The sequence below is a fragment of the Palaemon carinicauda genome, chromosome 12 (assembly GCF_036898095.1).
Source record: "Palaemon carinicauda isolate YSFRI2023 chromosome 12, ASM3689809v2, whole genome shotgun sequence".
In the NCBI taxonomy this organism is placed as follows: domain Eukaryota; kingdom Metazoa; phylum Arthropoda; class Malacostraca; order Decapoda; family Palaemonidae; genus Palaemon; species Palaemon carinicauda.
Window position 1 is genome coordinate 6,046,896 of NC_090736.1, and position 17,958 is coordinate 6,064,853.

At 39.0% G+C, this 17,958-nt stretch overlaps 1 protein-coding gene across 1 annotated transcript in view; it reads right to left on the reverse strand.

Moving 5' to 3' along the window:
- LOC137650469 (serine-rich adhesin for platelets-like) overlaps positions 1 to 17,958 on the reverse strand; it is a 140,438-nt gene that overhangs the window by 94,988 nt on the left and 27,492 nt on the right. The window contains exons 3-4 of the mRNA XM_068383694.1: positions 4,297 to 4,320; positions 2,968 to 3,012 (exon numbers count right to left, since the gene is read on the reverse strand). Of these exons, the coding sequence (XP_068239795.1) occupies positions 2,968 to 3,012; positions 4,297 to 4,320 (69 nt within the window). The remainder of the gene's footprint in view (positions 1 to 2,967; positions 3,013 to 4,296; positions 4,321 to 17,958) is intronic.

Below are 17,958 nucleotides of genomic sequence, written 5' to 3' on the forward strand. Positions count from 1 at the left end.
TCTTTCCCTGTGCTGTGTTGACTTTATTATGATCTGTTTTATGTCTGGTATAACTTCCTACTTACGTATTCTACTTTTTCGACAAATTTTTGTGCTAAATACTAAATACTGAAAGCTGCCTGTAGAGTTAGGCAATACAATCGCTGTAGGCTATGAGCAGCGATTCACAGTGCTCATACGTTGCAATTGTCTGGGTAGTTGAATCAGTAGAACTTCAAAAGTTCAAAGTTGCAGCAAATTTTTTTATGTTGAACAGGCTGACATGAGTCTTTTTATAGTTTATATAAGACATATCTGTTTTGATGTTGATACAGTTTTTAAAATATTTCATTGTCATTTTTTTCTAATATCGTTTATTCATTTCCTTTCCTCACATGGCTATTTTTCCCTGTTGGAGCCCTTGGGCTTATAGCATCTTACTTTTCCAACTATGGTTGTAGCATGGCTGGTAATAATAATAATAATAATATAATGAGATTGTATATCTACAATAATTGGTGGCTTAGAGAATGTGTGTGTTTAATACAAAGTAAAAAATTATTAATTATTCTTTCACAGAACAATTCAGACCAGACTATTGCTGCCGTCTTCTTCTGGAACTGTGGAGGTTTGACGAAAGGTTTGGCTGGTACCAACTGGGAATATGGGTGTAAAAGCTGAAATTGCAGAGCTTGAATCACAATATGCTTCTCTTAAGGAATAACTAAGTGATTTTATACAATACTTTACTATTATTCCTTAGGAATGGAAACTCCTAATCTTTTGTCAATTGACATCCTTTTTCTTCCGTGTTCGCTATGGGTGTTTATACTCGCCAAATCTATTCGATTACATGACCTGGTCTAACTTTTTCTGATATTGTGTTTGTATGTAATGAATATAAAGTTTGTGAATTAATTGATCCTATTATCATTGATGCCAAACATACAAGAGACTTAAATCCTTCAAAGTAAGCTTCTGATTATGGCTCTTCGGGTTTTTGGAAGGATTGTGGCGCCAGATTCCAGATTGATACATCTGGTAATAAGAATCCTCTTTTATCCAGATAATACCGTACTTTTTAGAAGTTCTAATCTGGACATTAACTCTGTTTTAATTGCAGGCAGCTATAAATAACTTTCATGCTTATTAGAAATTGGATTGGATTTATGAATTTGAGTCATAGGACCCAGTGATGGGGCCAAGATTGCCATTCAGTACAGATGTGCAACTAACAGGAAAACCTCACAGTTGCATCATGAATTAAAGTTAAAAGAAGTTGGGCAGCAAGATGGCAGAAAGGAACTGAGAACATGGGAAAAGTAGAGAACTAAAATTGGGTGCAGCTAGGGAACAAAGGGATATTGCAGTACAGTACACTGCATGAGTTGCTGACGACACTACTCGCCTATGGGATTTATCTGGAATTTTTCGATGTAATTAAATCATTAGGACCTCAAGAGACCAGAAGTGGTGCAAGAAACCGTGTGAATCTTAGTGCAACAAAGAAATAAAAAATACAGTGTCAAGAAAGTAAATCTGGTATTTGATTTACCAGAGTGTGTGACGAGTATGAAGTAAAGAAACAATCAGTGAGTGATATTAACAACTGTAAGAACAAACTTAATAGAATATGGTGTGAAATCCAATCTTGAAACAGGTGAGGATAGGAAAGAACTAATACATTCTTTAAGTCACATGAAAGTCATCGAGTAAGAAGTTTGATGATGTAAGTGTTCAAGTGGTACATTAAATACGATTGGGCATTTAACTTAAAAGGAGTGATGGTTGGTTGTGACTTTTTCACAGCCATCACAGCATTTGCACTAAGGTGAAGAATGGTAATGCTGACAGTGCATATTCTAGCATAAACCTAATAAATATATTAGGAAAGACGACTTGATTTTCATGCATAAGGAATGGCTATATTTTGGCTTTTCTTACTACAAGAAAACCTTCATTTACATACCTATTTGTATTTTTTATTATACATGGATAAAGTTTTATGAACCTTAGTGCAGTGTTTATCCTATATTATCACCGCTTTTGAAAAATACCCTTCCAGTAACAAACAATTGGCTCTAAAGGATCACTTCTACCACCATTTAATCCTTCAGTACAAGTATTGTCGATTATCAAAATTTAAAGTATATTAACCAGCCCTCATTCTTGCAGCTCCTAAAATCATGCATTAAGCCATCAGCAGCTTTCAATTTCTTTTATTCTTCTACAAAAGATTGTGTCTGGAATTTTGTGGGACAGACAAAATGGGCTATGTTCTAAACGAAAACTAAATTTTACTAAATTTATGTTCTACACGAAAACTAAATTTTTCTCATGTATACAGATGTATTTTTCTAATATATGACAATAAAAGTTATTGAACTTGATACACCTGTCACTAAAAATAACATAAGATAAATTTTAATCCATTGAGTAATGCAAATTTGCTCCACACTAAATAAAACCTGACAGCAATTTCTTACTATTCCTCATATGGTATGTCCTTATGCACCCTAATTACACAGTTCAGTACTGACTTTGGGCTTAAATCAGCAATCATACATGCATTATTACAAACATCAGTTTATGCAATATCGATGGACAAAAACATAATCTTCACATTCAATGCTCATGAGAGCATTTTCCACCATTTTCCTATAAGAAATTTACTTATCCACATTAACTTCCATTCTTATACCATACACATTGAACAGTTTTTTTTTATATTATATCATTTTTCTGTAAGAAATTTACTTATCCACAATAACTTCCATTCTTATACCATACACATTGAACAGTTTTTTAATATTACAGTCCTTCGTTATTATGTTTTGCTAAATTTTGGAAATTAGTTTTGCTTTCTAAATCTCCCAGACTCCCAACTCATTTCTTATGTGTAAAAAGATGAAAAAAGGTGCAATAAAGAAAAAGTGCAAGAGAGGCATGTGCAACTGAGGCCAATATTGAATCATTCATTAAAAATACCTGTACCATTAGTTCCTTGTATTCGCCACTAGGAGCTCGCTGGACCTGTATGCAACAACACCCCAGGAGGGAGAGATGGACTATTATTGCTAGTCTGACTAATTTATGTACAATTATTTGGAAATGCTAAAGAAGGGATGGTTATTATACATTCAACACTAAAGGTTTTTTTACTAAAGCTATCTTTAAAAGCTATATATATATTTCTTTGGAAACTAATAGGAAAAATATACAAAATATACTCAAGTGCACCTATCACGATGATGAATCTTTAAAATGTGTGATACAGTTTCAAAGAAAAGTACAGCCCTAAAGGAATAATTTTACTCATATCGCCCAGAATACAGCATACCTTTTCATTGCCAGTCGACCGAGTAGTCAATATATTTGAATTATTATACTCAAGTACGTAGTCAATAAATTTGAATTATTATATCTTCCACTGTATTATACAGTACAACAAATTAATTCTACCTTTGTCAATTACTGTATCCTGAAGATGATGAAGTCATAAAATTAATACAATTAAAACAAATAACATTAAAATGCTATCCCAATTCAAATCATAGTTACAATATTTAAATTGATATAAAGAATATTTACAAATTCCCTTGAATGTTTCTTGAGAGTATTGTATCTGAGGAATAAAAAATATATCCTTTGTTTTTTCACCTATGTTGAACACACTTCTATTAAGCCCTCTAAATCATGAGTAATATACAGTAACTAAAGTCTGCATGATTTCTTGAGTGTTTATATCAGTATCTTTGGAGTAAATTTGAGGAAGCACTAGTCATATAGCAAGAAAAATTCCACATTTTAGTAGTAAAAAGTTAAATGACTTGACTGAAGGAATATCTTTAAGATATTTGTAATGTATATATATTTGGCAGAATCAGCAATCATAAATACTTTAAAAAGATAGATTTTTAAGGTATTCATTTATATCAGTAAACAAATAATTTAGAATTCCTTTATTCTTATTGCGGTAACTAATTACTTTGTGTCTTGCTTTTTCTCAATTTGGACTACCAAGAAAACAAATGCATGCCATAAACTGGGACTGACTCGGATACAACTTTGAAAAGGTATGTGCATTGTTTACTCAACACTTGATAAAAGCCATATTACCATGAAATTGTAAATACTATACTGTATTACAAAAGTATTTTTTTCTTCCAGCAATCAACTTCATTACTGTACGAATAGAAAATATACTGTAATCCATTGAGACTACAATTTACTTTGAACTACTCTTCTGAATGATAGATCTAGGGGATGAAGCTAATCATGAACAGTAAGATACTCAAAACTACTAAAATGCCTTACCTGTATCACTCTCTTGGTCATTTCCTTGAGAGCATTATAAATGAAAACAAAAACACAGTTAAGGTTTAGCTCTATGGCTTGGAAGGGGATATGCACATCACTAAACTGTACACCACTAAGCTGAATCACTGCAAACATATTCAAAAGCATTATCATATCTTGCTCTCATGCTAAAAGTAAAATAAAAACAAACACATATAACAAGTAAAAGGTTTGGGTTAAGGGGGTAATGGGAAAGTATATCTTTAGTTAAAATTTGATTACTTGAAAGTCATGCATACATTTTCCTTCACATGCTCTATCAATTCTGAATACTAAATGATAAGGATAAACAATTTCATAGTACAGTGCTGCATCTTAAATATAGAAATCATCCAATAAATAGAAGCTGAGTTTATTTTGTGTATACTGTATAAGACATTCCTTAACATATATTGCACCAATAACCTGTTTACTTAGGTACCCATTGGTTAATCTTAAATCTTGAAACTTGTAACACAAAAGTTTGTCATGGTTAGCATCAAGTCAAAATTATTTACAATTTATTGTTCCACCACCCTAGTCGGCATATCTTTCTTAGTTTCAAAATAGCAGAGAAACATTACCAATCTTGTTCTTAATGCTCACTGCTGTACACATGATACAGTATCAAAAGCATATGGACCAAGACAAGCTGCATTAATTAAATTACTAATTAACCCTTTTACCCCCAGGGTATTTGGAAATTTCCAACCCTTAACCCCCAAGGGGTTATTTTTTTCCCAGCAAATTTTGCAGTATATATTTTTTAAATTGCTCTAACAGCCTTAATTTTTGTCATAGAGAGGTCAGATTGGTCTCATTCTCTTGGAAAATGCCTGAATTTTCTCAAAAAATTATCAAAAAATATGAAAAATTATATTTTAATTATAAAATAAATTTTTGAATATACTTACCCGGTGAATATATAATAGCTGCAACTCTGTTGCTCGACAGACAAAAAACAGTAAAAACTCGCCAGCGATCGCTATACAGGTTGCGGGTGTGCCCACCAGCGCCAACTGTCGGCCAGATACCGCTCTCTCGATGTAAACAAAGACTCAATTTCTTCTCATCCCACTGCGTCTCTATTGGGGAGGAAGGGAGGGTCGTTTAATTTATATATTCACCGGGTAAGTATATTCAAAAATTTATTTTATAATTAAAATATCATTTTTAAATATTTAACTTAGCCGGTGAATATATAATAGCTGATTCACACCCAGGGTGGTGGGTAGAGACCAGTTAAATATGTTTACATTGTATAAGCTAAGAGTTTTTTATTTCATTTTGACAGTTATCAATATAACAAAACCAAAATAAATAGGTACCTGGTAAGGAAGTCGACTTATTTACTCTGCCTTGTAAGTACGTCTTCCTTACGGAGCCCCGCGATCCTCTTAGGATGCTGACAGACCCCCAGGAGCTGAAGTATCAAGGGCTGCAACCCATACAACAGGACCTCATCAAACCCCTAATCTGGGCGCTCTCAAGAAATGACTTTGACCACCCGCCAAATCAACCAGGATGCGAAAGGCTTCTTAGCCTTCAGGACAACCCATAAAAACATTAAAACATTTCAAGAGACAGATTAAAAGGATATGGAATTAGGGAATTGTAGTGGTTGAGCCCTCACCCACTACTGCACTCGCTGCTACGAATGATCCCAGTGTGTAGCAGTTCTCGTAAAGAGACTGGACACCTTTTAAGTAACATGACGCGAACACTGACTTGCTTCTCCAATAGGTTGCGTCCATGATACTTTGCAGAGATCTATTTTGCTTAAACGCCACGGAAGTTGTTACAGCTCTAACCTCGTGCGTCTTAACCTTAAGCAAAGATCGGTCTTCCTCACTCAAGTGTGAATGAGCTTCTCGTATTAACAATCTGATAAAACATGACAAAGCATTCTTTGACATAGGCAAGGATGGTTTCTTAACCGAACACCATAACGCTTCAGATTGGCCTCGTAAAGGTTTAGTACGAGCTAAGTAGAACTTAAGAGCTCTAACAGGGCATAAGACTCTTTCTAGTTCATTGCCTACGATCTCCGATAAGCTGGGAATATCGAAAGATTTAGGCCAAGGACGAGAAGGTAGCTCATTTTTGGCTAGAAAACCAAGTTGCAGAGAACAAGTGGCCTTTTCTGACGAAAATACGATGTTCTTGCTGAAGGCATGAATCTCACTGACTCTTTTAGCTGAGGCTAAGCATACCAGGAAAAGAGTCTTAAGAGTGAGATCTTTCAGGGAGGCTGACTGTAAAGGCTCAAACCTGTCTGACATGAGGAATCTTAGGACCACGTCTAAATTCCACCCAGGAGTAGCCCAACGACGCTCCTTAGTGGTCTCGAAAGACTTAAGGAGGTCTTGCAGAGCTTTATTGTTGGAAAGATCTAAGCCTCTATGCCGGTAGACCGATGCCAACATGCTTCTGTAGCCCTTGATAGTGGGAGCTGAAAGGGATCGTCCTTTTCTCAGGTATAAGAGAAAATCAGCTATTTGGGCTACAGAGGTACTGGTCGAGGATACAGAAACTGACTTGCACCAGTCTCGGAAGACTTCCCACTTCGATTGGTAGACTCTAATGGTAGAAGCTCTCCTTGCTCTAGCAATCGCACTGGCTGCCTCCTTCGAAAAGCCTCTAGCTCTCGAGAGTCTTTCGATAGTCTGAAGGCAGTCAGACGAAGAGCGTGGAGGCTTTGGTGTACCTTCTTTACGTGTGGCTGACGTAGAAGGTCTACTCTTAGAGGAAGACTTCTGGGAACGTCTACTAACCATCGAAGTACCTCGGTGAACCATTCTCTCGCGGGCCAGAGGGGAGCAACTAACGTCAACCTTGTCCCTTCGTGAGAGGCGAACTTCTGCAGTACCTTGTTGACAATCTTGAATGGTGGGAATGCGTAAAGATCCAGATGTGACCAATCTAGGAGGAAGGCATCTATATGTATTGCTGCTGGGTCCGGGACTGGAGAGCAATAGATTGGAAGCCTCTTGGTCAGCGAGGTTGCAAAGAGATCTATGGTGGGTTGACCCCAAGTCGACCAAAGTCTCTTGCACACATCCTTGTGGAGGGTCCATTCGATTGGAATTACTTGACCTTTCCGACTGAGAAAATCTGCTAGGACGTTCAAGTCGCCCTGGATGAACCTCGTTACTAGGGAGATGCCTCGATCTTTTGACAAGATGAGCAGGTCCCTTGCGACCTTGTACAAAGTCAGTGAGTGGGTACCTCCCTGTTTGTAAATGTACGCCAAGGCCGTGGTGTTGTCCGAGTTTACCTCCACCACCTTGCCTCGAAGGAGATTCTCGAAGCTTATCAAGGCCAGATGAACCGCCAAAAGCTCCTTGCTGTTGATAAGCATGCTCCTCTGACTCGAGTTCCACAGACCTGAGCATTCCCGACCGTCCAGCGTCGCGCCCCAGCCCAAGTCCGATGCGTCCGAGAAGAGAACGTGGTTGGGTATCTGAACTGCCAGGGGAAGACCCTCTCGTAGGCTGATATTGTCCTTCCACCAAGTCAGACAAGACTTTATCTTTTCGGAAATCGGGATCGAGACCGCCTCTAGCGTCTTGTCCTTTTTCCAGTGAAAAGCCAGATGGAATTGAAGAGGACGGAGGTGTAGCCTTCCTAGCGAGACAAATTGCTCCAGGGATGATAGCGTCCCTACCAGACTCATCCACAGCCTGACTGAGCAGCGTTCTTTCTTCAGCATCTTCTGGATGGAGAGCAGGGCTTGATCTATTCTGGGGGCCGACGGAAAAGCCCGAAAAACTTGACTGTGAATCCCCATCCCTAAATACAGAATAGTTTGGGATGGGACCAGCTGTGACTTTTCCAAATTGACTAGGAGTCCCAATTCCTTGGCCAGATCTAGAGTCCAATTGAGATCCTTCAGACAGCGATGACTGGAAGAGGCTCTGAGAAGCCAGTCGTCCAAGTACAGGGAGGCTCTGATATCCGATAGCTCGAAACTGGTACCCCACATTCCTGTGAACAAACCTCAGAAACGGTTGGGAATCCGGGTGTATAGGAATGTGGAAGTATGCCTCCTGAAGGTCGAGAGAGACCATCCAGTCGCCTTCCATAAATGCTGTCAAGACAGCCTGGTAGACTTCATCGTGAAGTTTGTCTTGACAATGAACACATTGAGCGCACTTGCCTCTTACGTACTCCTGCAGTGAACATGGCTGCCAAATCATGGAGCCATCCCTGAAGGACTTGTCCCTGCAGAGAACGTGGCTGTCAGATCATTGGAGCCATCCCTGAAAGCCTTGTTTATGCATGACATAATTGTACAGCAAAACTTCAAAGGCTCGAAAACAGCTGTGAAGTTGACCTGTAAAATCTTGGAGCGTCTCCTGGCCAGGCGCCAGGGAGAGTCTACGAGATTTGAGAAGTCTATCTGGGCAGAGGCAGGAACTCCCAAGCCGAGAACTTCTCTCGTGTCATATCAGACTCTCGCTCTATAAGCCAATTTAAAAGAAGGGAAAGCAAAGGCTGAATCCCCCAAACTCCTCCTGGTGATAAACCAGTCGCCTAGCAAACGTAAAGCTCTCTAGGAGAGCGAGAGAGCACTAGCTTTTAAAACAACGGCTTCGAAGTAGCTAGGCCTAGTGTAAGCTCTGACGTTTAGGCGAACGAGGAGCAGCAGTTACAAAAAGATCCGGACAAAGATCCTTAAAAATCAGCATGATTTAATTAAAGTCCATAGAGGGCTAAGCAGCTTTAGGCTCCTCTCCGTCTGACAGAGTCCTCAAGGGAATATCAGTAGGAGGGGGAACAGCAACTTCCTCATCTAAAGGAACCTTGTCCGATAATAGCTGAGTCTCAAGCAAGGGAGAGACCTACCGTGGTGGCAATGCTTTACAAGCAGAGTCCACACGCACTGGTGCATTAGTAGCGGACCAGGACGCAAGGTCATGTAACTGCTTGACAGTCTGTGAACTGTCAACAACAACAGGTGCGAGAGACCAGGACGCAACGTCATGTAACTGCTTGACAGTCTGTGAACTGTCAACAACAACAGGTGCGTGAGGACGCACAGCGTCCACTCGAGACTGCTTTGACTGCCTAGACTGAGCAGTCAAAACAACTCTAGAATGCGGAGGTTGACGCACAGCGTCAAAACAAGTCAACTCCGATTGTTAGCGAACGTCCTGAACGTCAACAGGAGCATCAGCAAGTGGCCTAACGTCCAAATGTGGCTGAAAATCCACACGAGACCGCATCGAGTGTGGTTCTAAACAACTTGACTGACGTGACTTGCCAACGTCAACAGGACGCACAAAGGAACGTTAGGTTGGCTGAAAGCCAGGATCTCGATGAGATAAACGGCTAGGCTCAACGGACTAATCGGCAGAATAGTCTTCCATAAGGGAGGCAAGCTTATTCTGCATGTCTTGCCGTACAACCCATTTAGGATCAACGGAAATGGTTGCGGTAAGAGACGAGGGTAACGTCTGTGACCGCAACACTTTGCCAACAAAAAAGACTCTCGGAGTCTGTGTTACGCTTTTGTTAGGCGGCGAGCAGTTTTCCGATGACTGCATAGGGTCAGAGCTGTCCTAATGGCTGCAACCAGGACGCTGGACCTGTCCTGAAAGGACTGACTTTCGCTTAAGGGCCTCGAAACCTTGTTTCAGGTTTCTTATGCGAAAAGCCTTCGGATGACGAGGAGAAAATTGTCTCTCTCGCCTTATGGTAGGGGAGATCTTGGTAAGATACACCCGATACCATAGAGGGAAACGTCTGTTCGCTGATCAAGGCCTCTCGAACCCATAAGTCGTACGACATTACTTCTCCCCTGGGCTTGGGAGCTTGCAAGAGGTCCCGGACTAGGTGAACGACAGGCACGAACAGACGAACCCTCGGACGCAGCACTGTAACACTTTGCGCAATATCACTTTATCACTACGATTTTCTGTTTTGCACTTATTTCACTGAAATCGAAACTTTTACTGATTTCTACCTGAAGCACGCAATTCTACCCTCATCAAAAGGTAGTAAATGCGAAATCAGTCATATAATGCAAGCACATTAATACCAGCAAAAAAAAACAGTAAACATCTTTTAAGATAAAAAAAAAAATCAGTGGTTGGGGAAGAGAAGAAACACTAGTTCATTCAAAACTACGTTTTCAATCTCTCACCGTACATTGCCTGGGGACGAGAATAAAACTAAAACTGTTTTATCCTTTCTCCCCGTACAGAGACTAGGGACGAGAGTAACTCGAGAACAACGTTACCCGCTTGAACGGAACGTTTTCTCTCCTCTCTCTCCCTCCGTCTCTATCTCTCTCTCTCTTTCTCTATTGATTTCGCACCTAAGAGAAGACCCCAATTACATTTTGTCAAAAAAAAAAAACATGTTATTTGACCAAAGGAAAAAACTGAAAGGTTTTTCAATTAAAAAGTTCCTTTAAAATAGAATTTAAAACATTTAAGCTTTGAAAGAAGAATGAACAAAACGTCAGAATCGATTTACTCTTTCTGCAAAGTGAAACCGTGATACTCTCTCTCTCTATCGTAACGATAGAGCGCAAACTGCGTAGCATAAATAAACTAAACGTTAGTTCATCTTTGAAAACAGTACGAAGACTATTCAAAGAAATTCTTTCATAAAATATTTATCAAAAATATTAATTTAAAAAGTTTTAAATCATTAGCTCTTTAAAAGCTATTTATGATTGAAAGGGCTCAACGTTGTTTAACTTCAGTTTCCAAGTTAGGACCGCCTACTCTCAGGAAAGGTCGCATATAAACAAAACATTAAAATTTATTTTTTATGTTTATTATAAATGGAAAGTTAATCGAAGAGGCCTAATAAAGGCGGTGAGATATAAAATATATAGAGGAAAATCTATAATTAATTTATAACGTGATAAGATAATTACTAAAAGCCTAAACACACTTCCGTCTAAGGGAAGGGTCGGCCATTTAAAAGTCAAAGAAAGTCCATACTCTCTTTGTCACCAGAAACTAAATCTATCCAAAACGAGTTCAAGATTTAAGATGAAGATAAAACACCTGCATTGCGAAAGCTCAAACCAAAATGAAGTACTTCACCAAATATGTTGAGAAAACTCCAGGTTCTACAACGAGTAAAAGTACGTCTTGTCGACACGTCGACAGAGAAGAAATTGAGTCTTTGTTTACATCGAGAGAGTGGTATCTGGCCGACAGTTGGCGCTGGTGGGCACACCCGCAACCTGTATAGCGATCGCTGGCGAGTTTTTACTGTTTTTTGTCTGTCGAGCAACAGAGTTGCAGCTATTATATATTCACCGGCTAAGTTAAATATTTAAAAACAAATTTTTATAGCATTTTTTTGCAAGGACGTACCGGTACGTCCATGGGGGTAAAGGGATGGCTTTTGTGAAACGTACCAGTACGTCCTTTGGGGGTAAAAGGGTTAATATTGCACAAATTTTTCCTTATCATTTTCTTACTGTATAAGATTTCTGAAGAAAATTTAAACATCATATGACTTATAAATTATAATGCAAAACTGTCTATACACAATACTAAATTCTGTCAACTCCCCTACATGCTCATCAGACCTAGTCCCTACAAATGATAAAAAACTTTGCCAATAAAAAATTCTCAATTTTTCTAATACTCTCAACTGGTTTCTTTTATATAAATGAGATAGATAAGCTTTCTAAACAAACACTAATTCTAGTATGGCCCATTCCTGACTCAGTATAGACCGATACATGTTAACAAACACTAATTCTAGTATGGCCCATTCCTGACTCAGTATAGACCGATACATGTTAAAAACTACGTTTAATATCAAAAGGGAATATTGCTCAGTGTTCTCATCTACAAATAAAAAAATCAACTTGGTTTTTAGTTATTGTACTGATCGTTAAAAGCAATGTACTGTATGGTATCAATTTCAACTGATCAAAAATCTTATAAAAAATATACAGCTAAATAGAAATATATATATATATATATATATATATATATATATATATATATATATATATATATATATATATATATATATATATATATATATATATATATATATTTTCTATTATTAGTGTATAATCTATTTTAAAAAATGAGCAAAAAGTAATGGACAGTACAGTACTTCCAATTTAAAAACTCGATACAGTACTGTAAATGAATGGTTCTTCTATAACTATGAGAAATTCTATATTGTCAACCCGTTTGTATTTAAATCTGATGAATTCTTTGATATTCAGATAGAAAAAGATGATGAAATAATACTGAATCTTTATTTAAAAATGTCTGCCAGTAAATTCCCTTCTGACTAAAGCGCATTGATAACTACAATCACCGCTACGTCACCACGGATTTCAACATCGTAGTTTTGATATTCCACGGAATCGAGATCATCATAATATTCTATAAAAAGATTTTGATTCCTTGCAGAACCTTGTAGTTAGGAATGCTATGCAAAGCCCAACGTTTTCAAACCACCAGTGCTTCTTTGCACCAGGACTTCGGGTCATTTTCCTCCCTGCATAACCCCACTACTCTGACTTACATTATCTCATTCTTCCAGCATTCTTCATTACGAAAGCATCTCCCACTAGTGTTTATCAAGCAACTAGTGTCAAGCTAAGTAAGGATTTTTTACGTACTGTCTATGTACGAGTATGTATACATGTACACCTCATGGGCTATGGAAAATATGGAGTACTGAACATGTAATGCTTAAACATGGTAAAAAAATAAACATAGAACTCAAAATAAAGAGATGCAAGGATAATGCCAATGTTATAAACTAAAATGGTACAATTCTCTTATCAAATCAGAAAAAAATTTCATGCAAGTCATTATGATGAAATTAACAGATCAAATACTGCAATCAGAAAAAAGGGGATGCTCTTTTAACCATTAGGAAACCTTTTACTTGAATTACACTATGAAATAACACTACAAACATTAACACAAATAAAAAGCAACAATTGTACGGTACTACTTCCTCAAAGTGTAATTCTAACTTTCTAGAAAGCTTAATATCCCTGCACAATGGATGTCAAGAGGATAAAAATATAGACAGATATCTGCAGCTTTCATTAAAGCCACATACAAAAAACTACATCCCTCTTATATTAAAGTTCCATTGTCACAAACACCAAAGACCAAGACCATTCAGCAAAGCTATATTGCTATATATTATTTAGTTTTCATGGCCTAAGACGAGAAATACGGAAAACAAATTAACCTGGAGAGGAAATGTTGATTCAAAACTATCCTCTTCAAGTATTTGTGCCATTTTAAATAACAGATTAAAAGAGTAAATTTTAGTTACTGTCAATTTACAGTACTGTATCTTTTAAACCTAAAGAGTTTATATAGAAAAATTGTGCAAAAACTACCTACAACACTGTATTCAATTTCCACAAAATCATAAAAACAATGGAGAATGAATATTTATTCAGAGAAAATTCTTTCCAATTAATTTTTCATGTTTCAATCCAATTAGTAGTATGAAAATTATATTGTAAGGGTTTCAGATGAATCATAACCTTATTCATGTAAATAAATTAATTTGTTCAAGGAAGCACACATTCATAAATGGCCCACATCTGTGGTTTTCATGAATCTTAGACACTCAATTCCTAATTTAAATTAGATCCCCTATTCTTTACTTAAAAGAACTCATCATCTGGCTAACAGCACCCGCATATGTACCTCAGAGAATAGCCCATACAACAGTCTGCAAGATGAAACTTTGATTATGATGTTGAGTTTGTACAAACCCTTTTTGTTTTTAAAAATTAGGTTTATTTCACAGCAAATCTAATAAAATCCAATACTTATGGAAAGCCAAAATTGCAATTCAGTTGAGAAAGATCGAGCTTAAACCCCTAGATTAGCTGACTGGGACAATGGATTTATAAGACAGATCCTGGGCCTGATATCAGAGCTATTGGGTCCTTTGACTGGCAAGACAGTAGTGCATTGGATCCTTCTCTCGGGTTACGGTTCAGTTTTCCTTTGTGTACACATTCACCGAATAGTCTGGCCTATTTACAGATTCTCCTCTGTCTTCATATACCTGACAACACTTAGATTACAAAACAATTCTTCTTCACCCAAGGGGTTAACTACTGCACTGTAATTGTTCAGTGGCTACTTTCCTCTTGGTAAGGGTAGAAGAGACTCTTAAGCTATGGTAAGTAGCTCTTCTAGGATAAGGACACTCCAAAATCAAACCATTGTTCTCTAGTCTTGGGTAGTGCCATAGCCTCTGTACCATGGTTTTCCACTGTCTTGGGTTAGAGGTCTCTTGGGTTAGAGGTCTCTTGCTTGAGGGTACACTCGGGCACACTATTCTATCTAATTTCTCTTCCTCTTGTTTTGTTAAAGCTTTTATGGTTTACATAGGAAATATTTATTTTAATGTTACTGTTCTTAAAATATCTTTTCTGGGGCGGCCTGTGACGGCCGGTGAGAAAGGTCCTTCCTTATACCTTTCCTAATATAAATCTTCCAAATATACTAGAGAAAGATAAGAGCATGGAATGCAGAGGTTACAACCCTCGCGCGAACACCTTGTAGGTGTCGTGTATTAAACAAAGGCGTGTGTAAACCACTATTCACAGGTTGTCTTCCATTTAGATAATCCCTTCATCAATGGGGAGGGCCGTGACAGGCCCTAGATAACATGGTTGAACTCCCCAACGACACCTACCACGCGCGCCCTCTAGGATATCCTTCTGTAATTGGACTTGCAGCAAGCAGAGTTTTTTTTGGGCACAGTGTTTTTTCGAAGAGTTTCTCGTTATTTCAACATGACTGACGTTGTTACTTCACCCTTACCAATGTTAAGTACCATAGTTTGTTTTGGCAGCTTTTGGCAGTACCGGGCATTTGTTCTATTTCCATTATGGTGGTTTTTAGTTTTGGAAGCGATTGTCCTGCCGAGGTATCGGCAGCCATTTTGGGTATGTTCGCTTCGGTAAATTTTCTAGTTATTTTTGCCCATCTGGTACTCTGTCAGCTAGGTTATATCACTTACGTTTTATGGCCTTTTATGTTATCATTAATTATTATTAATTTTTACTATGGTATTTATTTGCTTGCAAGTCCAATTTGGACCTACGAAGAATAGCGATTTAAGATAGCGTTTTAAAGCATAGTAACGATTTAAAGCTTAGCGATTTAGTCTGTTAATTTGTACCCTGGAGGGTTCGTTTTAGACTATATCCTTGTTTATTTGTTACGTTGTCGTTATTCTTCGTTATTACTATTACTAAGAAAAGCATTCAATTTTATTAATTTTCTTATTTATTGTGTGATGTTAATTTTTAATATGTAACCTTGAGAGCGAAAGCATAGAGTGCTCGTTTCCTGTTCTACAGGTATGAGTTATCCTTTCTCTCGTTTTCTTTGAGTAAGAGAGGTGAATTTCCCGTTCTCCGTTTTTATACGATCACGGGTTATTCAGGCCTCCTCTCAGTATCAGAATTGATGATAGTACGTTTAATATTATAAACGATTTATTGATGTGGTTACTGTTAATATAGCTAACACTATTATTAGGTACGTTAGTGTATGAGTCATTAATTGGGGTCGTTTTATACCGACACCCTTAGCTCCGCCTTGAGTTATGCTCCGCTATAATGGATACTCATTGGGTGAGAACTAGTTATCGTTCCGGAGCAGATTTTTGGAGTGCAACGGTGAAATCCGGCACTCAGACTCCGGCTGAAGCCTTTTACACACGAACCTTTGTCATGTTTGATCACAATTACACCGTTAAGGCCCCCGTTTTCATCGTATCTCCGGCTTCACTGGAGATAACTCATTCATTGGGGTTAATGTTATCGTACCGGAGACGGTCACGATATCACGATGACGGGCCTTTGCTACCGGACCTCCGGTAAAATCAGAGATCAAGCAGGAGTCCAGAACCGGAGTTAACAGTGTGATACCGATGAAGTTTAGAGATTCATGCTACGTGGTTACTGGTTTCTATTATAATTTCTTAATTTATTAAGGTGTTAGCTACTACCATACTCACACATTAATTAAGATTTAAGTGTTTCTGATTCATAAGTCAATGACAAGAATCTCAAGGAACATCCAGACTTATGTCTTCTTTCTTTTTACAGAAAGTCCGCTGCACTGCCAGGGGCTGCTCCGCTGCCTTTACTGATCCCATGGGCCATGATCTATGCCGGGCCCATGCCCATTGCGCCATATCCTTCTCTCGGGAACCGGGACAAGCCCCCTATACGATATGGTTTCCGGAGTCATGCACGCTCTGCTGAGCTGTCAGCCCTACTCCTGAGCGAGGAGGTAAGTTGGTTCTAGTGTCCCTGTTAATATTCTTTGCGAAGAATTAATTGCTCTTTATATATTGACTTCAGTTTTGGCTTCATCATTAATTCCCTCTCTCCTCTTTCAGGCTGATGATGAATCTCTCAGGGAGGCGAGAGCTACTCTCCGGCCTTGGGTGTCAGGGTTTGGGAGGAATGCGCCTGCTGGCGCACCCTATCTCCTTGATGGAGACATGGCTTCTCGCCTATTCCCAAGCTCTACTACTGCAGCAGTTCCACCGGAGACAGCGGCCCCGTTAATTGAAGTGGTTAGAGCAACCATTCTAACTGAGGAAGAGGTTTTAGGGACGGAGGCCGAGCCCTACCTAGGTCTGGACGAGGAACCCATGGATGAGCAGGTAGGTGGTGTTGAGTTGGTGGACCCCCTTTCACCCCACACTCCTTCCTCTACTACTTCCTTTCACGGCTTTGATAAACCTACGGCTTCTCCTCGAGGTCCCTCCGTTCCTGTACGACCCAAGGTGAAGCCACTACGTACCTTTAAGCCTTCAGCTTTGCCATTATCAGTGTCACCGGTTCCGGAACCCTCAAAGGATCCTGATGTTCATATTGCTATACCTAAAACCGTGACTCCTAAGAAGTCAAAGTCTACTAAGTCCAGGGCTTCGATAAAGGATCAGGCTCGGGAGCCCCCTTTATCCGCCGCCATGGTCAGGGATATTGTGAAAGAACAGATACAACAATATCTTCAACAGTCTAGGGCAGACCGAGGAGCTATGACGGAGCTCAAAGATATGGTGGCAAGTCTCATCCGTTCCGGAACTCAGATGCCCCCTCCTTCAGCCCCGGACGCATCGAAGTTACCTCCCTTCGAGAAAAACAACCCTTGGAGGTTTGCCTTACATGCTCCATATATTGATGGTGCCATAACTCTAGAGGGCATAGGCACCCGTCCTCTAGAGGACTTAGAATTTTACCCTCCGGGACTAGAATTCCCATTCAACGGCTTCGTCCGATTGAAAGAACATGCCTTGGTTAGGTTAGACAAGGTACCGAAGGAAACGGTAATATTCCCTAAAGAGCAGGCCCAAGCTTTCTGGGCCAGGACGTTGTCAGACTGAGGTTGCACTAATTCCAAGCTCACCCCACACAAAGGAGCCTACACCATATTTACAGCTTCTCCAGTTATTACCTTGCCTATTACAGATAAAGTGGCAGCTCTTACTTTTCAGGCTATCAAAGAAGGTTCTGCCATGCCGGTTCTTAAAGAGACCAATCCCACCTCCATGCTCATTCCGAGTACTGTTACCATCTGGGATGATGCCCCCGCTACTTTCACAGTAGGGAAGTTAGACCCAGACTGTGCCTCTAAT